The sequence below is a fragment of the Astatotilapia calliptera genome, chromosome 7 (assembly GCF_900246225.1).
Source record: "Astatotilapia calliptera chromosome 7, fAstCal1.2, whole genome shotgun sequence".
Classification (NCBI taxonomy): Eukaryota; Metazoa; Chordata; class Actinopteri; order Cichliformes; family Cichlidae; genus Astatotilapia; species Astatotilapia calliptera.
In genome coordinates this window covers 11,751,748-11,779,623 of record NC_039308.1, presented here as the reverse complement: position 1 = coordinate 11,779,623, position 27,876 = coordinate 11,751,748, and the positions used below count along the sequence as shown (strand labels likewise).

The 27,876-nt window shown below is 38.8% G+C and overlaps 1 protein-coding gene across 7 annotated transcripts in view; it reads right to left on the bottom strand.

Moving 5' to 3' along the window:
- Positions 1-27,876, bottom strand: part of pitpnm2 (phosphatidylinositol transfer protein, membrane-associated 2) — a 64,486-nt gene that overhangs the window by 20,388 nt on the left and 16,222 nt on the right. For 2 of the 7 annotated variants that reach the window (XM_026173092.1, XM_026173093.1), the window contains 8 exons: positions 19,796-20,013; positions 8,447-8,661; positions 7,041-7,162; positions 6,403-6,636; positions 2,424-2,762; positions 2,137-2,232; positions 982-1,086; positions 84-142 (listed from right to left, as the gene is read on the bottom strand). In XM_026173092.1, the coding sequence (XP_026028877.1) occupies positions 84-142; positions 982-1,086; positions 2,137-2,232; positions 2,424-2,762; positions 6,403-6,636; positions 7,041-7,162; positions 8,447-8,661; positions 19,796-19,873 (1,248 nt within the window). In that variant the 5' untranslated portion in view covers positions 19,874-20,013. Of the gene's footprint in view, positions 1-83; positions 143-981; positions 1,087-2,136; positions 2,233-2,423; positions 2,763-6,402; positions 6,637-7,040; positions 7,163-8,446; positions 8,662-19,795; positions 20,014-24,431; positions 24,727-27,085; positions 27,511-27,876 lie in introns of those variants that run through there. The other 5 variants (XM_026173095.1, XM_026173091.1, XM_026173096.1 and 2 more) reach the window with 5 other exon arrangements.

Sequence of the window (27,876 nt, the reverse complement as noted above, 5' to 3'; positions counted from 1 at the left end):
GTACCATCTACAAGCCCTTTAATTATAGGTGTCGGTGTAAGAAAGACAGGAATTAAATGCAAGAACACTGAAAAAAATGGCACCTCTATCTGTGTCTCCACATTGACGGCATACTCCCCGACTGACTCCTGGTACAAGGTTTCTGTGAAAACAAATTATGGACTTCATCACTGATGACAGAAGAGATGGCCTAAACTATAAATTCTGAGTCCTGTAGTCCTCAGGATACACTGGGCTTCATTTACAAACAGAGTAAACTGTGGCACTGTTCACTCTGCGGGGTGAGAAAAATGAGAAAAATAAATACATAAAACATGATGGCAATGGTCGAGGGATTCAAAATGTTTGTAGCCCACCAACCAGTGGGTGATGTCATGGTGACTATGTCCATCTTCGATATACAGTCTGAGTTCACAAAAAGTGCATAGACATAAATCTTAAACTGTGTGTGTCCATAAGCTTTCCGTTTGGATGTTTGCCCAGTAATTGCCGTCAGTCTGATGTAACTGCTGTCATGCTGGTCACGTAGGCCTTGTCTTCCTTCTTTTTTCTGGTCTTTTTTTCTTTTTCTTCCTTCTTTTTTTCCTAGTTTTCTTGGCATGGATTTAAATGTCAAACCTTTCTTATTCTTAAGTGACCCACAGTCCCTATCTCAGGGGGAAAACATCCAACTCCTGGTTATTACAGCCCCTTTGTCACTTCACAGGAAACACTTCTGTGCCTCATCCACATGGAACACTAATGTTTCAGTTCTTCACTTTTGAAATCTTTTTGATTTGTGCTTTAGTAGGCATGCTTCTCATTGAGAATAACACCTTTCAATACAAGATAATTTTCCTTAATGCACACAAGATGATAAGAACAAAATTGGTAGGTGCATCTCTTTCAGGACTTTATGTATATCAGTAAATGAAGCCCAGTGTTTTCTTGTTTTGTTTTGGTACACAAAAGCATAAGATTAAGAGTGAGGCAGTCACTTACCTTGTCCTTCATCCACTTCTATTGTTTCTATTTTGTCCATCAGATCATTTGAGCTCCACTTGGTGATTTCCTTGGAAAACATGTCTTCATTATCAGAAAAGTCCTCTGCAAGATACACAGAGGGATTTTAATATAATGGAGACACTTCACTGATCTGATCAAAGCAGTCAGCCTCATAACACAGATTAAATAACCTAAATTACATCAAAGGTGACTCCTGTTTATGCACTCTTTGAAAAATCAGTCTGTCTATTATGGTTCTCTAAAGGCTGGTTCCCCTGAAACCTCAAACCTCCTCAAAGTCTCCAGAGGTCTTTTTTAAAGATGTGCTTGCAAAGTCCTCTTTCAAAGGTCATTGTTATTCCATCACACCCAGTACTGAGAAAAATGTAGGCACTTTTGTTTGCATTCACATTCACTAGGCAGGACCTTCAGACAGGCATGTGAAGGTTTCTGAATTTACCCCCTAACCCTCCAGGTTTATGGGTACGGTTAGGGATGGAATTGATTTTAGCAACATGGTAAATACACAAGTTTTTCCAGAAATTAGAAGGCGATCGATCTAATGAAGTCTAACACATTCATTTGAGAATTACAATTTTTCTCATAAAAAATGTGTTTGGATACTCCAGAAACACAAAAACAGGTGTACCTAATAAAGTGACCGTGTATATGGCATTAGTGCGCAGTAACAAGCTGTTGGCACAAATTATTATACCTTTTTCTCAGAAATCACACATTGCTAATAAATTCATTCTAAAAACTAATATAATAAGCAAGTTAAGACATTTAAAAATTAATTTGTGAGACTCTGTCTGGCAGAATAATTTCTCTGGCTTCAACTTTAATAACATTCATTAATTAACATTTCAGCATTCATTCTTAAGGATAAATACCCACAGGGATAAACGAGAACATTAAAAGAAGCAAGCAGGATTAACAACCTTGAGTTTCTCCATTGTTAATATTTATCATCCCAAAGACACACAGATATGAAAACACATCAATTCATCTTTCAAGATAATGTCCAAATACTAAATTGAATCTGTGGGAACTGCTGAAATGCAAAAATCTTTCTTGTGCATGGGTACAATACTGAATAAATTCATTGGCTCGTGAGCTGTTTATAATGTGTTTTATTCTGCTGATCTTTACCATGAGCATCAAAGAACTCATCATCTGTGCTGTCCTCAGAGTCCCGGGCAATGCTCTGCATCCTCCACTCTGAAATGCTCTGATGAGATGGACTTCCTGTACAAACAAAGATTAACATTGGTGTATTACAGCGTTACCTAAAATTATGGCATGACCAATATTTTAAATAAGTACTTGCACTCATGTCAACAGTCACACTGTAATTCAAGGTATATCAATACAAATATTGTACCACAGACTGTGGTAAAAGCCAGTGAAACACACAAAAATCAGAAGGACATCCTCACCTCCTCGCTTTGATGACCTATTGGAGGATCTAGAGGATGTTGACCATTGTTTTGTGAGCTCCCCTCTTGTCTCAAGTGAATCTCCAAGCTTCCCTCCTGCTCCTTCTGCCTCTGCAGTCGAGCCCACTGTCTCTGCTCCCTGCTCCTGCTCTTGGCTAATGAAGGAGTTGTTGGCTTCTGTTCCCCCTCCATCATTCAGGCTGTATTGGGCCATCTTCTTTGCTAAGGCCAGCTGGGTCTCCAGCTCCAGCTGCCTGATGTCCTCGATAGTCAGGCCATACCACTCGTCCTGCCAGCACCACGCCTGCCGGTGGGCTCGAACCATGACTTTACGAAGGCCTGCAGGAACAGCAACCAAAATTTAGCGCTAATGAATTATTTTAAGGGCTCAAATCTACAAAAGTGGATTAGCTTAATATCCGTATCATTATAAATCCAATTTACTTTCTTCAGGTATTTACGATTCTCTGTCAGCTATTTGTTATAGGTTTGTGTTGTGTCTTCATCTTGATTTAGTTGATTTTTTTTTTTTTACTGCTTTTTTGAAATATAAGTGATCTTTACTCTTTTTTTTGGAAAGAGAGCAGTGATGGCGAACAAGAACAGTTAGGTGATGACTGTATAATTAACCAGTCAGTTGAAACTCACCATAAAGTGTTTTATCGCCACTCATATCATTATGACAGTCACGTTTTTCAATTTATACATGTGCATAAATTTAAAAACTCAACAGCCATATCTTTTTAAACTGTGCCTAACAGTTGTTTGAGTTGCATAATATGCTTAACTTTCTTCATCCTTATTTTGAGTGTGTATACATGGAGTTAAATTGCTTTTGACACACCAATCCTGGCCTCTGGTTTTTTTTTCAGTTTTCATTTATATAAACAGAAGTCAGGATTGGTGTGTCAAAAGCAATTTAACTCCATGTATACACACTCAGAATAAGGATGAAAAAAGTTGAGCATATTATGCAACTCAAACACCTGTTAGGCACAGTTTAAAAAGGCCATGTGTCTTGGAGCTGGTGTGTGATAGTATTCATGAATCAGGGGAGATGCAGATGAAGACCCTGTGAATATTTTAGGGCGGAAGCCCAGTAAACAAGTGCAGATAACATTAGCATAAACATAACGTTCAGTGAAAGGCTGAAACGGGAGAGTCACAGAGGAAAATCACATTTTGTGATTGAAGATGTGTTGATTGGACCACTGAGTGAGAATATCATGAAGATAGAGCAGCCGCTGCTTCGCTAGTCTGGAAGTAAAATGCTGTGAGGCAGCATCCTGAGGGCCGTGAAAGTGTATAAACAGTCTTAGATCACAGCAATAAAACAGAAACACACCAACACAGGCAGGAAATTAATCCAGCCTGCTCTGTTATCTCGAGAAGCCAGTAACCTCTCTCTGCTCCTGCCTCTCTGACACTTTCTACACCAGGTATCGTTGCATTTTTATTAGTTTTTCTTCGACACTTCCTTCTATTTTAACTTGGTTCATTCACATATATGCTTTTACTATTTCTTTTCCATATGGGAAGTGTTTGTTGTTTTGCTCTCTCTCTCTCTTGCCTGTCTGCCTGGGCGGGGCTCAGATTGGGCTCCCGCCCTTGGCCTACGCACCTGCAGCTGATCACCGGTGATTTGCAGTTGATCTCTGGCTCTTCTTAAGGCAGGGGCTCTGAGCTACTTGTCGCTGGAATATTGAGTAACTCTCGTTAGTATTGCCCGTCTCTATAGTGATTCTGTTGTTCCCGTGCTTGCCTTGGCTTAATCCTCATCTCTGTAAATAGGTTTATCTGGATCTGCCCTCATTCGTGACCCCTGGACCCCGTGCGTGAGAGTGGAGCTGCTTGTGTGGAGATTGTGTGGACAAGGAGTGGAGCGAGTATGAAGGCGTGTGTTTCCCCAACCTGTTGACCCTCGGGGCCCTGGTGTTTCCACCCCTTCACATGTATATAGCGCACCAGTGTGATTAATAAAGAACTGTTTGAAGCGTGCTTTCTCCGTCTGCGCCTGAGTCCATTCCACCGCCGTGACACAGACTACATTTTGTTTTTGACTTTCTGACTTGTGTTGTTGTGAGGCTTGTCTTTTGTGTCAGCTCTTCTGCGTCCTCCTCACGTGATTAGCTGCATACTGTGTATATCTAAGTGCCTGGTCTGTGTGTATTTCTGTTAGGTTGAAATTGTTAAATGTTGTCATTGTGTTACTTAAATTTGTAAATCGTGGTTCAAACTGTATGATTAAAGACATTTATTATAGGGACACATCCTATGTGAGGGTTCTGTTTTCTTATTTAGTAAACTTCCTGCCTTTATGACCCTTTTGGTGAGCAGGAGGTCACACAAACACAGACACACACACTCACATGCACATGAATACACATACACAGACGCACTTACATACACATACACACTCAATGCCTTAGGGTTTATGATGCACCATAGGCGGGTTTTACAATGGGTGTTTGTGTAAACTGTGTGTCACAGAAATAAAAGGCTGCTGTGGGGTGATGGTTCTTCAAAGTGGTCTGACACCGAGGGCAGAAGGGCTGCTCTGAGATCCTTCCCTTGCTATAGCATGTGAAAAACCGGTTAAGCTGTTCATCTTGCTTCGTTAACGGGAATAAGTCTCTAAACCAGCGGGCCTGTGGAAGCGCAGACCCAGCAATTTCCTTTTCCTCTATCAGATTACCTTAATAGGTCTGTGAAGTCTATGAGGTCTATACACAGCCCAACAGAGCTCGGCTTTCTTTGTGCTAGCTGGGTTAAAAGAAACCCTCAAAACTCTGTCAGAGATAATATGTCTCACAAGTAATTGGTGTATCACACCAGCGGTCATCACTTTCTTTCCTAAACCAGGCTTTTTGCTTCATATTCTGTGCATGCTCACATAAAAGGGACATTTCACGAGTCATATAATTCCTCTTCCACACAAAATGATCTCCTTTATCATGTCACCTGCCCCAGTCAGAGATGTTAATAAAGGAAAATAATCCAACGGTGACATAAAAAGACTATAAAAAACAAAGCAGTAAAACGTTAAATTAACTCAAGTATAACTCAGGTTTATTATTTTAACATTGAGTAAATTTTTGATCCTGCTGTTTATTCTGAGAGCTGAATACTTTAAATGTCAAAGTTTACTGTCTCATAGTCTAATGAAGGAGAAGTGGAAATTGTTTTAGTTTGTCAGCAAATCAAAGTGAAAGTAATTTTATTGATTGAACAGGTGTTCCCGGCCTGTGTTCTGTGTTCTAGTAGCTGCAATTTCAGCAGTGTGAAAGCAACTTGGAGCAGACTAGAATTAAGTTTATTACAATAAAGACATTTATGCTTTTTCTGCATCAACAACTAACTACGTGCAAATTCTAGAGATATTACAATGCACAGTTTGTACTGCTCTTTACCAGTGGTTTCATTTGCAATGTTAGTAAAGCTTAAGAACTTGCACATATAAAACATAGTCACCCAGCACTCGAAAGATGCTCTAAATAAAAAATTTATAGATTTGATTTAGTTAAAAGATTTAATAAAAATAAAGATAAATTACCATGATGATTTAGCCAGGTAAAAAACAGCCATTGAAAACTTAGATTATAAACTCGACATATCTTGCCAACCTAGCCAGAATCCTCTGGTTTGTTATGCAATTTGTTATATGAATAGATTAACTACCTATGTACCAAATCTTGAATTAACAAATAAAATTGGAATTTTTATCTGTTCTTCCAAGTTGTGCATTTCAGTCCTCTTTAGGATGTCACAGTTTGCAGGATTATTGGACACTGGGATTAAATATTGATATAGTCATAGTTTTTGCTAATCTTTAAGGATCTTTAGGGATTTTTTTGTTTTTATTTTAGCTTCTACAGTTATCTTAGACTTTGGTTTTTCCTTGTTTTTCAGTAAAATATATGTCTGTAGGTTGTAAGATCTGAACCACATAAAAACATGCATACACGCAAGCCATACCTACCCACATCATGAATGAAGCGTTCAATCTTAGACTGCATGCCCCAGTATCTGAACTCTACTTTGCACAGCTTGTAGGCACACATGACAGAACTCTGACCCAGGTTCTGGCCAATTTCCTCAATCCAGTCCTCTGACAATGGACCCCGTTTAGTCTTGACTGACTGATACAGCTTAGGGTCTTCTTCCACGAGGTACTCATGAGGAGGTATGTAGTCCTTGACGATGTCTATGGGGTCTACAAGGGAAACAAAGACATAATGAATTGCTAAACTGAGGCAGATTCAAGCAGCAGGTATGTCTCAATGTCCTCACTCACCTCAAGAAAAGAATGTGATTTTATGTGTGTGTCTTTTATGTAATCAGTCCCTGCCGGGATCGTGTCTGGAGCTGACTGCACATTTTCCCTGCACCCCAGTGAATTTTAGTATGCGGAGGCTCAACACAAGCTCTTACACTCCACAGCCTACATACCCTCTGCACCACACTGTCAGCGCTTTCATTGCAAATAACTCTGTGTAAATTCGATTTCTGATCCTGCTTATGAGGAGACGACGACCAGGCAGTTGATCCCAGAGGCACAATTTTAGCGTAATGGTGCAGAGAGAGTGAGTTTTTAAGTGTGCATGACGATAAACTTACCAATAGTCCTCTGTCTTTTCTCAGCAGAGGACATATTGAAGACATCCACTTGATTTCCAGTATCTGGTTTATAATAAGTCTCAATGTCTATAGAAAATTTCTCAACAAAGGGACAGGTATACCTGAGGAAAGAAAAAGAAATTGTTGCTTTGGATGGAAAAGCAATATGAGCAGCTGGGTCTCCAGAAGTAGAGCCAGTTATCTACAAGATGGGGGGTTGATGGCTCAATCCCTCTAGGGGAACTATGCTCCCCTAGTTTACATATCAAAGTACCCTTGGGCAAGATGCCAAGCCCTGAATTGACCTCGAAGTATCCATCAGAGTGTGAGTGTCAGTGTGTAAGAATGTTTATTAAGTGCTTAGATGCAGAAAAGAGCAGTTTATATAAAGCAGTATTAGTAGTGCAAGTGTATATGACAGGGTGAATGAGCCTTGTAGTAAGAAAACGCTTTGAGCACAAAATCACTGCTATTGAAAGTAATAATCCTAATTTCCAATTCAAAATCATATGAAGTGTGAATGCAGTGTCACAATCTAGGATTGTCAGAGGCAATAGTGAAAAGCTGCTCTGGCATCTTCACATGGTTGAAACAATACAAGAACCAGTGTTTGGGTTCTTTGCTAGAAGTCATTGGTGGTATCATGCATCAGTTAACAGGATCCTTCATCCCAAGTCAATATTAGATCTCATGACCCCCCCCCCCCCAATGATGCATAGGCAATTAGATATCTTCAAGTGAAAGTCAACAGAAACCAAGCACAACAATTCACTGAATATCCCATGCTCAGCATCCTTTCAAGAAATTGCAATGGGCTGCATTTTAACAGCCTGGTCCTAAGACAGGGACCTCCAGGGTGGAAATGGTTAAAGTTACTAGTAAGTGCATCTCCTTTAAAATGTAGCTGAGCATCAGCAGAAAAAAGCCTAAGCTGAAGTAAAGTGCAGCACCTGTAAGCAGAGCTCATGTAAAATGCTGCAAATCAGCATCAGTTGTAAAGTAAAAAGTGGTGCCAATAAAATTCCCTTAACACTTGATGGGCTTAGAAAGCAGTTGGAGTGGCTGGTTCCAACACATTAAGTCATCAGGATGATATTCAAAGTTGGCAGCAAATGAATATGTGGTCATGCAGCTGAAGTTGTTGTATTTAAAAAAAGAAAAAAGAAAGAAAGAACACACTGCCATCAGCAGATAATAATAAAAAGAACATAATAAAAACCATTAACAACATTTTATCTCTGAAAGGTCAGCATTTCTACTTCAGATAAAGCCAACCTCATGTAACGTACGCTTAAGCATTAAGAGGGAGCAACTGTTTTACAAGAGGCACAGGGGGACAGTTTTATAATGTGTTCCCCGGAAATAAAATTCCATCACTTTATTTTCTGTATCTGTGGTTCCCTCACCGGGTTCGCGTATAGGGGTAAGCATTCCAAGACTCCTCTTCCACTCGAAGGGCAGCTTGAGGCAGAATGGCACAAAACCAGGATGGGATGTGTTTGCCGATGTGATAGACCTTGTGAGTGTACTGACCCGAGCCGCCAGGGCCGTCCTCATATGGTTTGTTCTCCAGGATCTCCACCCCACTGCCCTCACCACAACTTTCTTGTCTGCTCTTTTTCTGCAAGACAGCAAATATGAAGAGGTCTAAAGTATAAAGCTGTTGAGATTAATCAAGATGCAAATAGTATGTGTAAAAGAACTCAATATACAGCCACAATGGTGTTCACGTTAGAGTATTACATTAGTATCACATACACACATTATATTAATAATAATAATGTAGCATCAGCTAATTTTACATGTATTTGCATGTTATACTCTACTGGACTCCAAAAGTGTTGGATCACATCAAAACCCAAGATATTTATTCGTAAGCCTGGAATTCAGAAATATTTCAAAACACAAGAGATGAAATGCAAAAAGAACTTCAGACAATTAAAACAAATTTTCTCAGTGACCATAATTCCTTAGTACAAAAGGTCAGATTCCCTCAAGTTATATTTTTGTCTATATAAGCAGTGTTCAGACGAAGCTCAGGTAGAAGCTCACATACAGTTAGGTCCATAATTTGTTGAACAAGGACACAGTTTGTCTCTGTACACCACCTCAGCAGTATCCCTCAGTATTGGTCTCTGAGGAGATGTAGTATCTTTAAAGCATTTTTCAGTCGGAGGAAAAATGTCCAACACTGGAAATATACTGCAGTAACAGAAAGAGATTTCCACCTGCCTGAACATGTTGAACATTATGACAATGGCTATCATCACTGACATTACAAGAATTCATTTGTTACACGTTACAGTTCTGTTTCCTCTTTATTAGGGGTGTGATTGTACACTTTAGATCCTGCCTCCAACATACAAAACCTACATGACTTCACTTCCACTTTCCCATGCTGTAAAACTCAGTGCTGACATCATTGCTGTAGTCCAATCATCTTTCTGCCTCCCTTCACTCTGAGTGAACTCAGCCCACCTTCAATCAGTCTCCTCTCTGCATATTTTAAATCACACCACTCATCTTTCATTCTCCCTTGCAGACTCCTTCGTGCAACCCAACTCCCCCTCATCTCTGCCTTACGCAAGTCACTTCATCCAAGTTTTCAACGTATCCTGTCCTAATTCATTTTATTCTACTGTGATGGGTCATCGGCATCTAATCGCCAAATACCATAACTTAAAATCATCATGAATTATGTTTAGTTCTCTCTATTGATCTCTCCTCAGTGAAATAAGACATATCCCAAAAGAGCACCTTTGTTAACTAAGAGTGGTGTAATTTCAAAAAACACTTTTTTCTTTGTTAATTTCAATGAATTGCTTAAATAAGCATGTCTCTTTGAAAATAACTCTGTTCCTTCATATTCTATAAAGAGCCAAGAGTGTTTCTTATCATTAATATCCTGTCAACTATGGTATGTTTTTAGGGGACTAATAAATTGAAATAACAGATCACTTGCAAAAATCACAAGCTTTTTATACTGCTGAATGATAAAGGTCCTTAAATTCTACTTTTCCTGGCTCAGACCTTGGTTTTGATTAATGAACAACTTGCAGCTGGGACTGGTGTCCACACACTCGCTTCTTTCTATAAACTTCCAATTAAACCCCTGCTAGCCTTACGCAGCACTCCTGTCTGTCACTGCCCAACCTTGTGATTACATCACAGAGCTGGATGATGCAGCAGAGCCGATGTGATGAGGTGGAAAGAAAAAGCTGCCACATGGAACAAGAAAGGTCTGCCTCTCCATTATATAAGACACCAGTTTTCTCTACTTCGCCCACCCTATTCCTCTACTGTTCAGAGTTTTCCATCTTCTTTGGCTTTGAACAACACCTCTGTTTGATGTTACACTGTGAAGAGTTATGTTAACAGCAGATTCAGTTTGCGAATTTTGAGTAGATCTTGCTTTAAATGCAGCATTTTGCAGATTTTCCTCAGGTTAGGAGGATCGTCCTCATTAGGAGGAACTTTCAGGTGTTTTATGAAGTCTCAGTCCTAGCTCATCACTGAAAGAGGAAAGCTGAGTCAGCGTGATCTAGTCTGAGCAGATTATCTGATCTGATGCCTTATGCTAAATGGGAATATTAGTAGGATAGTCTTCGACCTGTTCTACATGATAAGAAAATATTGTTTTAGGGCAAAAAACTGAATAAAAACTCATTGGTTACCGGGTGATTGCACAAATTTCTTTTCACATTTAGTGAATGATTTCAAGTAGCTGCAAAAAGCAACTGGTCACCCAGAAGTTGAGCGTGCAACACAACACCTCTGGCCAACTACTTTTGATCAAAAGGCGATTTCACAGGTCACTTAGTGGGAAGCAAAATATTTGTTACCAAAAAAGTCAGTTCATTACAAATTAAGGTTTGGATTTCAATGGAATATCCTGAAATACCAACCAAAACAATACATTTCTGATTGTATTTTTTATGAATCTATATAATAACAATCTGAGAAGTGCATAACAGTAGATCATACAGTAATATTTTGAATCTGTTATCAACCTCGCATCTTTTCATCTAATCCAGACTAAATGAGACAGACATAGGGGAGGTAAAATCAGCATGGAACTTCCCCAAATAAAAGGCAGCAGATGGTTCAGCCACATAGATCCCACCGAGTGTTGTATTAATCCTGCTGCTCTACAGACAACTGGTCTGGAATTACAGTTTCCGTTTATAAAGAGCCTACATCTCCTTACAAGGCTCTCCTTTTGTACACATCCACCTTTATGTGGCTTATTAAATATATGAAAACCCTCCAGGATCTGATAATAGAAGCTCAGTTACCTACATAAGAATCACAATCTACCAGGGTGGAAAGTGAACTTAAAATTTTAACATCTGCCAGCCACTGGCAGGCAAATGTTCACATTCACACAGTAAAGGATTGTTTGGTGTTTAAAACCACTTTTATATTTTACCATCCTTTGGCTTGTGACTGGAGCTAATTTCCAAAATGACTGCAGTGATTACATGAGAGATATCCATATTACTGGATTTAGTTCTTTAGTTTTTCAGAGGGTCAGCGACTTTCATATAATTAACCTGCCATGCTTGGTTGAATATTTCAGACATAATAACACTGGTACAAAACTGTAGCTGGGCAGACTCATATTGGAACAGAAAACATTGAAATTGGAGTCTTGAAAAAAAAAGAAAAAGAAAACTTATTACCGCCAGCTAATAACTATCCAAGTCAGCACTGACACCATGGGTGCGGTGCATACATGTGTCATATAAACAATAGTCTATAATACTGGAAAATAAAAGAACTTTCCAAAAGAATATGTGATAATATGTTTATCTTTTTATACGTCTATATGTCTATAAGGACACTGATAAAGGGCATGGCTGCTATAATACACAGGTGTGCCAACAAAGGGAACAACAGTATCGCTGATTTGTATCTGCTAAGCCTGATCTTTGCTAATTCTAGTCACTGAAATGGACATGTTGATGTGTTTGTGGCGATAGCACCTTTTGGAGCACAATAGAATGTTTTGCTGTGTGGCACAGCTAGAAAAAGACAGCTGCAGTTCAGTTTTGTTGAGTGAAATTCGATGATTTTATTTGTCTGATACTAATGCACCATTACCAATCTGTTTCTCTTTGTTGGACCCACATAGATTGTGGATGGAGATGCAACCCAAACTTCCTGCTAAGTCATCTGCTCTTTTGCTCTCTGTTATCTGGCTCCAAAAGTTAACATGGCAACAGTAAGAGCACTGATATTTCAAAATTCAGATTCCAGAAACCCCTGGTTGATGGTTATGTCCATGTTTGTTGTATGTGTATGACACCACAGTGTCAACCTGGGGCTTTTAGGGCAATATGAAGATCTGGGGTCTGAGGGTTGCCCATGCACTTTTAGCGGCAGTGATATACTAGTGATGTAAGAGTTAATTATCAGGTGTTACATTGTTCATGCAAACTGGGTATTTCTGGCTACAGCTTTTGCATCTTCCTACTCATTCAGAATGAATGACTGCACTGGCATTGTCTTGTGATTTTTGAAACATGATTGAAAAATGATTGAAAAGGCATTTCATTCCTGCCACTGTAATATGCTGCAGGTCGAGGAACGCACAACATGAATACAAATCATCATGATCATTACTAACGGCAAGAGTGGGGTGTTCAGGGTCAAGAAGGAGAGCTCAGATTGCAAAATGAGCTCTCTCTACTGAAGACTTTAGGGAGGTAATATCAGTACTGAAGGTCAGAGGAGGCAAACAGCTGGAAAATTGTAATAATCTAGCAGGTAATGTAATTTAGGTGAGGTGCTAAGAGCCTCAAATTACCATCCTTCTGTCTGCATACCTTCTGGGAAGTGAGCACACAGGATCTGTATTAATAACACTCATCTTCAATCCCAGAGCAGAAAAGAGGTACAGTGTAGAATATACAGGGTGCTCTGTGAATCTTTATTAACCCTTTAAGACCTACCATAGAACCAAGTCCGCCAGAGCTTATAGTATATTTTTACATGCTGTGGAGCCATTTTTTGGAGCATTTCAAGTTGCTATACATCAATACAACCATTATAGCCCAAATTTTAATAATATATCTGCATTAAGTGCATAGTAATTACATAAATTGTAAAAAAGTGCAATAAACTACAAAAAAATGTAAAATCGTTTTTGTTTTTTTAACATATATTTCTAGTTAGAGAAATTTAAGAGGCTTATCCCTCAAAACTGTAAATACAAAAAAGTTGCACAAACTAGTTTCCCACCACAGGAAATTTATTTTAAGTGTCTTCATAGTTTTATTTTTGAGATACACCAATTTTCATATACTGCAGGAAAAACGAAAAAATATATTATAGTGCAAATTTGCAAAATAACAGCATATGCATCAAAATAAAATATTTCCAGCAGTGCAATGTGAGTCCTCGGCATCCCAGAAACGACACAGAAAGTCATAAAGTCAAACATAACTTTTAAAAACACAAGTATAGGCTCATAAGGCCACAATGGTAAAAAAAAACTACATTTCCGCAAAATGACATCACTTCCGGTTTCGGGCAGGTCATGACGGACATGCGACAGTTCACGCTGATGGACGTAGGAAGTGTTATGAACAGCTGATCGGATCGGCAAAGCGTGTTTCTGGAATATTATGTTTTTGTTGCTGCAAGTGCTTTTTATGCAGTTTTTGCAAAGCCATATGTGGAAGGAAACTGTGACCTAGGACAAGCTGATGTGCATAAGATGTAAGTACAACTCCTCCGATTTCATATGCAAAAAAAATTATTGCGCTAGCTTACTTGGTTGCAGTGCTACCGGGATTTGAAAATAGTTACACAAAATGGAGCGTGTCCACTCCGACCGGCTTTAAAGGGTTAAAACATAGGTAATCCTGGGGAATGATGAGCCTGACAGAAAGTTCACAACAGGACTTCTCTAAACAATGGGTAGCTGGGGCCATCTTTAAGATACAGTTTATGCACAGAAAAATATGAATGGTTTTTACTTAAACTGACTGTGGCTATGTCCACACGTACCCGGGTATTTTTGCAAACGCAGATTTTTCTATGCGTTTGCACCTTTCGTCCACACGTAAACGGCATTTTTGGTCACTGAAAACGGAGATTTTTAAAAACTCCAGCCAGGGTGGATATTTTCTAAAACTCAGTTTTTGCATTTACGTGTGGACGAGAAAAACGGAGAAAACGCAGCGTCAAAGATGTGTGCCTTTTTTGACGTCACAGTGTGCGCCACGTTATTGTTTCGGTGAAATGAATTTCTACAATACTGTTACTGTTAATTGTAGTCTCTGCAGTGTTTAAATGCTTACATATACACACAGTTACTGTCCCTCCACACATACGACTCGGTTCTGCTTCCATGCCCCAGCTTTGTTTACTTTTTCCCACCGAGGCTTCTAGACTTCTGATTGGCCAACATTTCTACACGGTTAGGAATATAGCGCCACCTGCTGCTTTGGCATGTTCCTAGCAGCGTTTTCCTTCATTTCTGCCTTTATGTGTGGACGGGATTATTTTTTAAAACGAAAACAGAAAATCTCCGTTTTCAAAAAGACCCGTGTACGTGTGGACATAGCCTGTGATTAAGTGTCTGAAAAGCAAAATATAATGGCTTTGTTAGTGGTGATTGAACTACTGAGTCTCTACAGTTGCTATTGATGGAGTTTGACACCATTAGATTACATCAATTAGATTGCATCTAATTAGCAGTTAATACGTGAAAACTTAATAAGTGAAAACTCAGAATTTGAATGCATTTCATTTGTCAGCTTTAAAATTCAAAAATTTGTATAGTTTACTAAGCTTTGCTCTGCAAAAAAATTAAAAACAATTTTATTGTTTTATTAGCAATAATATCTGATTCTAAAACAGGACACCTACACTCTACTTAGAGACCTCATATCATTTATGTATAGCCTATGTTTGAATTCTGTTTTTATTTTTAATCTTTATTATCAAACCCTTAAAAATCCTTATTTTACCCCTCTGTGAACTAAACTACCAGACTAACGACTGTCCTTTTTATAATAGTGTTGCATTTGACTGTTATATTTTTATGTTTCTTATAGATTTTTAATCATGTTGTAGGTGGCACTCATATGGGGATCATTTTCTGTGGAAGAAAAATCATATTACCCATGAAACAATCCTTTTAGATTGGGACTGCCAACACCACCTCTTTCATGTGCGCGCAAGAAAACCCTGGGTTAATTTACCGAATTAATAACCAGCTTAACTTGACTGCTTATCCTGATTGTCAACATTAGGGTAAGTGAATACAGCTAACAAAAAGATACCCTGGATATGTTGAGCTGGCTAGTACAGGGCCAAATATATTTCTGTTACCCCACTTCAGAGTTCAGTTTTATAGTTTTATCTTCAGAGTTGAAGATAACTCTCTTTCTAAAACCCACTCAGGTTTAACAAACTCAGAGTTGTTAGCTGAAGCCCTGCACTGCTGTATTGGACTACATCCCCCTTTCAGCCCTTGCTGAATAACACAACCCACAGACATGAGTGTAGACATGCTGAGTAAATAGAAAAAGGACAAGCTCCAGGTCTCCTTGGAGATCTTACATGACCGTTTAACAGTCATGTCTGCTTACTTCTCAAATATTGTTTCTAATAACAGTCACAGGCCTCAATTGCTCTTTAGTATTTTTAATTCTGTCTTGGTGAGAAGCGGTGTAATGTTGATCACGTTGTGGAAAAATTTTCTACTTTCAGATTTTCATCACATCTGGCTGGTAATTCCAAATTGCCCATAGGTGTGAATGTGAGAGTGAATGCTAGTCTGTATCTCTGTGTTTGCCCTGCAACAGACTGCCAACCTGTCCAAGGTGTACCCTGCCTCTCGCCCTATAGCAGGTGGGATAGGCTCAAGTTCTTCCTCCAGTGTGACATCACTTTAGATTATTGCATTTTATGGTCTGCATTTACTTTATTTTATTTGATCTTATTTTATTTATTGTCTTTTAATCTGGTGTGTTGGATTCTATTTTACTGGATTTTAAAACTTTTACTTGGCTATATATTTTCATTTAAAACACTTTGTTGAACTTTGTTATTCTAAATGCACTATATAAATACATTTGTGTTATATAAATAAATTTGACCTTGACTTTATCTGTATGTCCAGTTTGAGAACTGCTGCTAGCTTATGCAGACACTCGGACGACTCCCTCTGTGAATTGTAATAACCCAGCTTTGCTGAGGGTCGTGAGTCTGCCAGGCTGAAGTGTCCCTGAATAATTTATGTGACAACACAAGGTTAGCATAAACCAGGGGTAGCTAACTCCTCCCCTCAGCTCTTGGTGCCTTAGTAGAACCTCATGCATCAAACATTATGAGTGGCTGCTCAAAGGCTTCACACATCTCCCACCTTGGTCATTTTTCAAATCCAGTGCGTCAATCTGACACTGGCCACAAACAAAAGGTTACTGTCAGCTTGCTGCTGAAGTAAAACAAAAATGCAATGGAAAATCCACCAACAAGTAGAAAAAACTGTAATAATCTCCTGTGGACAGATCATGGTCCCCAGAGGACAAAGCCCAGGGGTTGATAATTTCCTGTAGATAGTTTTTAATGACCTCTAATTAACAAAAGTGAGGGATGATATGTGAGATGGCTTCTAGAGAAACTGACACTGGCACTGACACAAACCCAGACAATCATTCGATATTCAAAAACTGCTACATATGTATTTTCTATATTCTGCAACTGCAGTCCTCCACACTTAGACGCACAAGTGAAAACGTATCACAGAACAGATATGATCCCAGTGGGAATAGGAGCTTTAGAGGCCGTAATTCCCATTTCCCTGGGAGAGACACTGCAGTAGATTCCAATCACATCATCAAAGGTCTCCTAAAACTGAGTCTTCAGAACAAATACACAGCTTAATGTCTTCTAAGATGAGCTGCTAACCCGCCTGTTGTCTTGGTGTATTTTGGATAAGTTTTTTTTTAAGTATTTATGAGCAGAAGATAGTCAGGAAAAAATTTACAACCTTGTATAAATTGATCTAATAATTTCCACATTTGAGAAGCTTAACGTGATTTTTTTTAAGAATGTTAGATAATAGTCCTGTAGTATGCATGATGATGGGATTGAACTGATATTTTAATGCTTTTTACCTTTTGGAAGGTAACTCGAGGAGTTAAAATTTATTTTTTTATTTTTTGGTCTTACCTGTTTAATTGTCTGTTGTAACTTAATTTCCAACAATATCTCAACATTTCACTAAATCACAGCTGTCCTTTCACTTGCTGTTTTTCTCAAAAACAAAATGATGGCAGCTGCTGCCTTGCTGCAGCTGATGTCACTGGTTACCATGGCAACTAGTGCCCAGCTGTGAAAGTGAGCAAGAGGCAACGTCCAGCACAAGTGTGTGTGTGTGTGTGTGTGTGTGTGTGTGTGTGTGTGTGTGTGTGTGTGTGTGTGTGTGTGTGTGTGTGTGTGTGTGTGTCTTACTTAATGTGCCAGTGGCAATACATTTAGAGGGTTTGGGGGAAAACATAAATATCAAACAGGCACTACCTGCTTTTATGCCATGAGGTCCAGCATATCTGAGACCACATCAAACAGCTGCAACACTTTCATGTATAAATGGAAATAATCTGAAGGTATGAGGATCCCAACTAAACCTTTAATTTAATAAAACATTTAGGAATACAAGTCGTAACTTGTAAAATTCACTTACAATTTGTCTTATCAACCCTTGTTAAGCTAAATTAATCCGCAGCCATTGTTCACCTCTAAGAAAAATGGCTGTATCTCATGAACACAGCTGAAGCAATAAAGGAACATGGTGGTGCTATAGCTCCTTTGGTTGAGCAGGTGACCCATATTCTAAAAAGCTGGGTTTGATTCGACTCCAGACCATGTTTTACATATCTTCCCACTTTCCTGACTACTCTCTGCAGTGACGTTGGCCAAAAAAGAAATAAAAAGAAATAAAGGAATTTCACAAGAGTGAAAAAGTTATTATGAGCAAAAAAGCCTTTCTGTGTGTCACAACATGGCTAGGCTTCACATCATACAGAGAGCAATTCATCAGGCTTTGTACACTGAGAGACAAAAATCCAGTTACGTTTCAGATAGACATTTTGACTCCAGTCAGCACAGGTGAGGGCTGGAGAAGAAGGCTGTCTAATAGTCTCAGAGCATCTCAGTGGTCTCTGAACTGATTCCCAGAAGGGAAGAATACTCGCACATGGTCAGCTCTGGACACTGCAGATGAACAGCTGTTCTTATTATACTAGTTTCTAGTATATCTGTTGGATGCATGCACACTTGTAGTGTATCCACAGTTACAACTAACTGCGGGGACAAAAGATTTTGATGATTCTGCAATTTTGCTGCCAGGCCACACACCACAAAGCGTTCAAGAAGCACCTGACAACCACAAAATTCTGGATTTATAGATTTTCTTCCCCCGTCACCTGACCTCTGGTGGTCTTGGACTTTAGTACCAGACTCTGTTTTTTTTCTGCAAGCATATTGAATATTGAATAACATTTTGTTAGAACACAATACACAGAGCAATGAGACACCACAATGAGGGCTAGATGGTGGTTATGAATATTTCCCTGCTTATTTTACTAAACAAAACTCACAGAGAGATCATTTTTATGCCCTTGTAACTATCTGCATTTGTATTTTCACACAATTACCAAGATAAACACAAGCCACAGGCATATGGAGCACCATCTGCTCTGCAGAACTCCACTGCCCCTGTGACCATTTACTCATGTTCCCTTAGTGCTCTTGTCCTGGTACAGACCCACACAGCTGACCTCTGCCACCATGACATAAAAAACCTGAACTTCTACCTGGTTTAGTGCCCCAGGTCAAGAAAATTACTCTACGCCCTGTACTATAATTTTTTTTAATTTAATTCCTCTCAGGTATACTTATTATTTCCTTTGAAGACAGAAAAATTAGAGAATGTGCTCCACAAATATTTGAGTATATAAATTATTTAAAAATAAATGAATTTTAAAAATCACATAATGCAACTTCTCATTTAAAGTTTTGATTTTACAGCAAAGGAAAAAGACATCTAGACGGGAGCATACAAGTTATATGAGTTGCAATTTCTGATTTTTAAAACAGTTTAATACAAATTCTGAAGCCAAAATGATGCCATTATTTATTTTACACACACCTTGTCTGCAGCTTTTATCTCCAATTTCTATAACAAAATAATATATAATAATTAGAAAATAAAAAAGTATTCAAATTACTTGTAGTGTGTCTAATTTATTTTTACTGTTCACAGTTCAGTCCATACCTGTAAGTGTTTGGACAAATACACATTTTTTTTATTTTGCCTTGGACCAACCACAATGGATTCTAGACCAAACAACCAGAAACGTGGTTTAATTGATTAGGAATTACAACACAGTGCACTATTTTCAGAGGTAATAGCATCTGAATTGATAAACAAGAGTGTCACAGCCAGGTGAGGGCCGTTTAAGCAGGTAAAGTAGAGTAGTGTTTCACTTGTATTTACATTTGGTTCACTGACTTACCTTATATTTAAAACGATGCTAATTTTTCCACTTTTAATTGAATCTCTGAAAACGTGGGACTGTGTATAAACATGTAATTGCATGACACATGCATCTTTTAATATAAATGCTTAGTTTTTAATAGTGTCCAGCCGTAGCAGCGCCACATCTAAGTGAAACCAGGTGAAATGAACCTAAATACACGTGTAATGTTTGTAAGGCTGTGTGAGGAAAACTACTCACCTGGATCATGTAGAGCTGAGCAATGCGGTACTCCTCCACACTCATAGGCATGGGGATCCGATACTCCTTGATCAGCATGGCTGTGCTTGAGTTGAGCCGACACAGTTAGTGTGTGTGTCCAAAGAGGAAGCAGCGCGTGAAGGTAGATGCTCCTGTCAGTCGGCTTTGCTACCCAAGCTGCATGTTCAAGCAGGAAGAACGGGACTCATTATTCACACCTGAAACAGAGGAAAAATGTCCTTTCAGCTTCCAGAGTTACAGACAAAACACAGGAAGAGTTTGCATGTTTGTCTCAAGGATTAACACCCCCCCCCCCCTCCTTCTACATACGCAAGCCAACACATACAAGGTAATCCACTGACCCAGGAAACGCGCTGAAATCCCCCAGCAACCTAAATCCCAACTCTGACTACAGACCAAAGATGCAACCAAGTTGTGTTCAGTGCTGCCTTTTAAATTACTCTTCTTGTCTAGTGATAGAAAGCGCATGTATTCAAGTATCAGAGAGCCACAGTGCTCAGGTATTATACTTCTACTTATAGTGCATTTCAGATTGAAAGGTTGTACTACTTAAAGTTATTAGACATTTTATTTACATTATTACATAGGGGGGAAAACATATAAGCTGTTCATTTAAAATAATGCATTCCATAAAAGTTTCCTGGCATTATCTGGTTCACTTGTCCCCATAGAGCAGGTTTGGCCAACATTTTAATTCCAGAGTTCTACTGATGCTGATTTAGATGAAGTGAGCAAAAGGCCGCATTCTTTTTGTTTCTCTTTTACATGTGTGTTAGCTAAACCGAGATGGGCCCAGGCTATGGGTTGTATTTTTCCCATGTGTACCTTAGAGAGACTGACATGCTGGATGACTGCTCCTTGCTGAGCCTGTGATCTCTATTCTGTCGCCAAGTGCTTTTGCTGGGGTTCTCTCTCTGATTGTAGCACCTTTACCTTTACCCCAACAATACAAAGCTTCTTGAGGTGACTATTGTTGATACTATTGACTGGTGCTACACTATAAATAAAACCGAATTGATCTGTTGGCTTGCATATTAAAATACATTTTTAAATAACCAGTTTTCTGCAGTTAAATTACCATTCAAATGAGGGAATTTTAATTGCAAAAGTAACTTTAGACTTTTAAAAAGGCAGCTCATCTGATCTCTATGAGTCTGACAGCTCTGTGGAAGGTGGAACCAAGTGTTTTGACTCATGTGCTCCATTAAAAAAAATAAATAAATAAACCAAAACCGCCATCTTTACTTTACCATTTACCATTTACATCATTATCCATCTATCCAAACAGTGCTGTGAGAGTGAGGGTGATGTACCGCTTATTCCACCTGCCGTTAAACAACCAGAGGAGGGTCACATGACAGTGAATGCTTAATCTTAGGCAGATGAGGGGAAAGGGTTAAGGTAAGGAGCTGATGTCAAATGCAAAGTGTGTGTCTGTCCATCTGTGCATGACTAAGCTGTGCATGTTTGTTCAAGCTTCTATAGCAAATGAACTGCAGTGGTCAGGAAGTGTAGATTGACATTAAAGACTTCCTGGAGTCTTCATTTGCTTATTATTGTATTTAAGTTACAGCCATTTTTAAAATCTGTCAAATGACAGTAAAAGCCCAGCTGATAAACCACAGAATTTGAAGGTTGTTTTTTTTTTTTTTTGGAACGGCAGAATTCTGAGAAAGAAAAAACTGAATTATAAAAACAAAAACTCAGAATTCTGCAATTAATGTCAGAATTCTGGGGGGAAGAAAATCCAAAACGCCATCTGTTTTTTTTCCAGATTTTTCATACAAGTTCCAGCCCAGTCTCATGGAAAACAGGAAACTGTGAAATCGTTATGGATTTTTTTTTTTTGGTTTACGTTTATAAGAAGGTCACATTATATTGTCTTTAGCGAAGATGTGTCACCCTGGCAACCAAGAATACAAAGCTTTGAAAAAACAAATGTAAGCTTTTATTATGGTCTAACCTTAAATAGCTTTTGCTTCTAAGTTTTTGCTTATATTTTTAATATTCCAATTTGATTGCCAGCACTGCAAACAGGAAAATCTGACCAGAAAAACTATTACAAGATGTAAAACAACTGCATGGCAGGGGGGTTGTTTTATTTGTCTGAACAGTCCATGCCCCAGGAGCAGTTACATGATTCAGATCTATGCCCAATACTATACTTTTAAATCATTTCATTCAAAGATTGATTTCTTTTACACACATCTACAATGGATAAATAATAACAAACAACAGGAGCAGGTATAAAATATTTGTCTGACTCAACAACAGAACGAACATTGAAATCCAAGCTGCCCTCCAGAGGCTGTAATGCATGACCTTATTTACAATGCAGAGACAGTTTGTGCTCTGGAGCAGTTACAGCAGAGAAACTGAGTGACATTTCTCACTGACTCCTGTGAAGAGTGAGTCCTTGGCCCACAGAACAGCTGCTATGCAGCAAGAATCACTAAATCCACATAATGCAAAATGTGAGACAGTGGCAGATGAGCCCTGACATGTAGACATAAACAGACACATAGTGTCATGTATGATAAACTGGCTTTTTTTTTTTTTTTTTTGGCAAAAGGATGTGAATTATAGAGGAGAGCTGCCAGGATATTACTGTAGGGGAAATGATTAGTTCACTGACAGAAAATGAATCAATTATTTTAAGAATGGGAGATGCTTTTTCTTAACAAACAAAATCATTTCAAGTAGTTTTCAATATAAGGATAGTCATTAACAGATTAGCTATCTTTCCTGGTTTGCATAGGTCTTGTGCACAAGTGTAGCAAATCTCAGGTTTATATGTAAGTTGTTAAAATAGTCTAAAGTTGCTTTTATTAACTACAGTACAAACAGCAGCTCCTACAAACAAAGAAGTCACATGATTTCCTATTAGAGGGGCTGCTTTTAGTGGTGAATTTGAAGCTAATTGCCACTGTCTTTGCAGGGCATTTTAGCATCTTTTAACTATAAGTTTACAATTCGTAGAGCAATGCTATACTAAGCCCCAATCAACATCTGCTCACCAGACACAACATTTCACTGTGGCACCAGGACAAAACCACATAATAAAGAAAGATTATCCTCTATAGACTCCAATAAGTGAGAATCCTACATGGTTCTCAGATCACCATGAAGGGCTGCATGTTGGATGGCACAAGATTTTCTTCAACTCAGTACCTAAAAATACAAAATCTTCTTGTACAACCCCATGGAGTTGTCTCTTGTTCATACATTTTAGAGTAACATTTTATTCAGCTTCTATCTTTAAACCAGACATCAAATAAGTTATGAACTAGAACAAGCGATCCATGTTTATTTTCTCAAACAGCAGATTGACTTCTTGCAAGTTTTAGCAGACAACATCACATCACCCCAGTCTTGACTTCTCTACATTAGCTTCCTATATGTTTTAGAGTTGATTTTAACATCTAAGATGATCATTTTTAAGGCACCAGCTTGGTACCGAGCTGCACAGAAGAAATTTCGAACCAGTTTGCAGCCTCAGATCTTTAGGTGGGGCCGTCTGCCTGTTTCAAAGCCCAAACTTAAATCTACAGAAAGATAAAGATATGACTGCAGAAATTAGGCTTGAAAAATCAGAAACTTCCTTGAAACCACTTCTTCCAAAGCACATTTTTACAGGCTTGCTCCTTTGTGACGTCATTACAATTTTATTTCGTGTTTTATAGTCTTGTATTAACTGTTTATCATCTTTCACTTGTCTTCTTTATTATTTCCCTATATTTTACTCTTTTACTGCTAATTATTTTTTATTTTACTTTCTGTTTTTTATTATGTCTTCACTTGAACTTAATTGTATTGACCTTATTTGGCCCTAATATTTGGCTTTCTATCTGGAACTGCTTTTTCTGTTTGCCAAATTGCTTTGCAAACTCTATTTTTAAAAATACTGTACAACTAACATTTATTATAATCAAAATCACCAGTAAACTCAAACAGAGTGTTGACTCCATGCAGCAGCTAGGACGTTTCCTGGGTAGATTCAGAAGCTTTCCAATTGAGCTCAAAGCAGAAAATTACAGCTGGTCAGAGCCTGTGCCTGCCTATGCAGAGAAAAAGAAATGTCTCATCTGCACCTCTGAGAGGATGACTAGCTGCCAGCAGCCATCTATCAAAGTCCTATGTGATGGGAGGCTGAGAAAGTCTACAGCTAAACTGTACTAAATTTACAGCTGAAGCAGCTCTGGTCAAATAGAAACAGCAGCTTGTTCCTGTGCACCAAATTGGAGCTCAAGCTACTGTCTGGAAAAAGGCACACCCACCATTAGCCCCTTCGACCCACAGTCCAACAATAGATGCTGGTGTTTCAACCTGAATGACAAAGGTTGTGACAGCTCATCTCTGGGACAACTGCAGATAAAACCAGAACGTATGGGACACGATCTGCCACAACTTACAGGTTATTCCTCGTAAAATGGCAAATGCGACCTTGGACCTGAGCACAGTTAGGTTGAAGAACCAGACTAATGAATAATCTATGAAAAATTGTGTTTCTTTCAAATTGGTGATGGACATAAGGATGGACAGACACACATCTCGCCATGGCACAAGCTAATCAAACACTTGTGCTAAAAAGCAAAAAGATTACAAGGCTACTTACAGCACATGTTGATGAGTTTGACAAACAACTTCGACTGATTCTCCAACCAGTTTGTTTGAGCACTAGGGTCAATAGAAATTAACAGAACATGAACATATTAGGTTTTTTCAAACTTGACACCCTCTCTCTACCCACTTCCACTTCATTTGTGTGTCCATGTGGAAGGTCCCCGTCACTGAGGACCATTCCATCCCAGTGAGTGGGTTATGAGATGATCCGCCAGCAAGTCTAGATTGATGCTAAAGATACTGACAATGTTCAGGGTCATGTTGGGCTCCTCATGGAAGATGCCCTGGACAAATGTAGCATACATGAGACTAACTGTATATTTATTAATAAACTGATCAAAGATAGACATTTTATCAAACAGGCACCAACAACATAAGCATTATGTTGCATATGCACCATTTCTCTAGTCTCTTAAGCTCTCAACTCTTAAACTAGCTTCCTGATCCTGGTTCTGTTCTTTTGATCGTTCATATTTTAGGCTCCATATCTAACAGACTTTTGCACATTCGATTCAAAACCAAGATGCCTACAATTCAAAGAAGCTGTTTAAAACCCACCTTAATGAGCACTGCTTCATTCAGCTGAGAATATTTAGTTTGTGAAAGGTGCATTGTCATCAAGTCCAGAATTCAACTTTTTTTTTTTTTTTTTTTTTGGCCTCACAAACACCTGAGGGGAAATTTCTGGCTCTGTAGCTACTAAATGGTGCATGATGGTCACCAGCTGGTCTTTGTGTGTGTCTGCTTTTTGCAGCTTTTGTTTGTTTGTTCGTTTTTTATAGTTGTCTTAAACCTGCTGCCAAACAGCCAACAGAAGCAGTGAAGCTGGAGCCAAACAGCTCTGTAGAGCCAAGAGCAGATCCAGGTTCAGGAGATAATTCTCCTGTCAGTGTTTTCATACTTTTATTACAGGCTTTGTTATTATGCGATTTTTTTCTAACAAAAAAAACCATGAATAATAGACCCACAAATAATTGGTTACTCTGACTTCCTCCTACAGTCCAAAAACATTAACTGCTCATTCTAAATTTTCTCTCAGTGTTAGACCTGAGATGGACTGGCCCTTCCATGGTGTACCCCACCTGCCACCTCTCACAACCAGCCTCCCTGAATTGAAGTGGTTAAGAAAAATGGATTGATTAATTTAAAATAAAATCCTCTTGTGGAGCTCTTTTTAAGCTTTCAGTTAGTTTATTTTCTGCACCTTACTTGTCTGCACATCTCATATTGAAGTTTTTTAAATTCCTGTTCCTCTGCCAAGTCCCCTGAGTCTGTGCAAAGTACATGGCCAATGTAGGTGACCCATAGGGGGAATCCACATGACACATCCACTCCAATGCATTTGTTCTCCTAATAAAGATATAAAAGAAGCAGAAGAGTTAGTTAGAATGAACAGTATGGAAAACTGTTACCTTTTGCTTAATCTTTTTCTACAAAAAATACGATTTCTGACTCAAAATAATGGAAATCTAAGCTATGTGTCCAATGCTCTCAGCTTACTTCAGGGGGATTCCCTGATCCCCTACTTAACGTGTTCCCTCACAGATCCTCAAACAAACCCTACGACCATGATATGAATAATGTGTTTCTGTCACAATCACATACACAACATCTAAGAGCAGGAGGCCAGTGCATCATCTGTTTCTTACACATCACAGTCGGATGCATCAGGATACATTTGATTTGATTCTTTGGCACTTAGAGGAGTCGTGCTGCACTGACAAGATCCCCCGATGGGATTGTGCTCTACATTCAGTAATCATAGCACACACTGATGTAAAACACACCACAACAGTCTTCACATGAGAACACATATGCTGGGGCACAACATCTGCCACATACACACAGACAAATCAACAGCAAGTCTGTTTCCCCCCTGGTTTCATGAGATACCCCAAGAGTCAAGTACTGTACTGTGTGCGCTTGTTGCGTAATTCAGTTTTCCTTCCACACTAGCTGCAGATGTGGATTTCATAGACAGGCATGTACTGCCTAATGATCCAGTAGGAAATTAGCAAACGATATTTGCGTTACTCTGTACAGAGCAGAGTCTCGTATGATGATTTGTTATCATAACTCAGGCATGAAAAACTCAGCGTGCAGCACATCATCACCACCCAGCTTGCAGCCACAGGACGTTAATGACATGATGTTTCACCAGATCTAAAGGTTTATATTTTGATTCTTTCAAGCTAAATAATCAACACGCAAGTTGGTTCACACAATTTGCAAGATGAGGTAATTTTCTTTCAGATATTTGGCTACAACCTGTAACTAGCATTTTCCCCACATCCACAGAGTTACAGTGTTTGATTATAGAAACGTTAAAAAAATAAGGTTTTTCTTTTTCTTTCTTTTTTAAAGTGGTATTTGATAAAGAAAACTGAATACTGCTAAAGCCCACACATCAAACATGAATCCATTACTTATTCACAGCCTTAGTTTCCCACCTGCAGATCCTCACTCCAGTCAGCCTTGACCACAGTGAACCACAGTCCAGCAGGCAGCATTTATGTTACCATCATGTCATTTACGTTCATAACAGTGCAGTTTGGAGGAGAAAACAAACGAATGCTCCATTTGGCAGTATTTCATGTATACAAGCAAATAATCATGTATAATCAAATAAATCATTTGGGTGTTTACCTCAAAGCTACCCAACTGATCCACTAAATACAGGCTTAGGGTCCATTGCAGATTCCAATCCTAAAGAGAATCCCAGCGCACGCACCCTCGCTTCCCTTCCTCTTCCGTCTTTGGTCAGCTTATCTTCACCGGTTCACCCCCGCTCTGGTAAGGAGCTTCACTTTCTAAATTCTCACAGTGAAATCAGAGAAGATATCGATTCTCTGTCTCTCCTCTATCTCCTTTCTCCTCCCATCCACCTCTATTTCTCTTCTGCGCTCCCTTTTCTGCCGTCTCCACCTCTTTGGGACTGAGGAAGCTTTGTTACCACGGAGACGCATGAGGCTGTGGCCTGATTGGTGGAGTTTGTTGTGATGCAGCAAGTCGGCAGTGCAGCCCACTAGATTGATTGCCTTTTCAGTCAGAATCGTTGTGTAATACTGAGCCAGAATAAGCTTACTAAGTGGAGATATATAGGAATTTATTTTCAGTAAAGCGGGGGATTACAATTCACTTTCAGTGTTACATTACTTGGTTGTGTATCACAGCAAAGCCCGTGGTGGAAAGTATGGAGGACTGTGAATGTCAAATTTATTTAACTCCCAATTAAAATACATACTTTACAATGGAATTTAGCAATCTATAAAAGACTAACTCAGCACGTTTTGTCTATTACATTAATTGATTAATTTTATTGGATAAAAAAGGAGAACAAGCAGAAAGCTAGTTTTCACAAACAAATTATGAAAATAATTGTGAAAATTTTCAATAAATAGAATTTTGATTTTTTTCCAGATATGAAGCAGATTAAA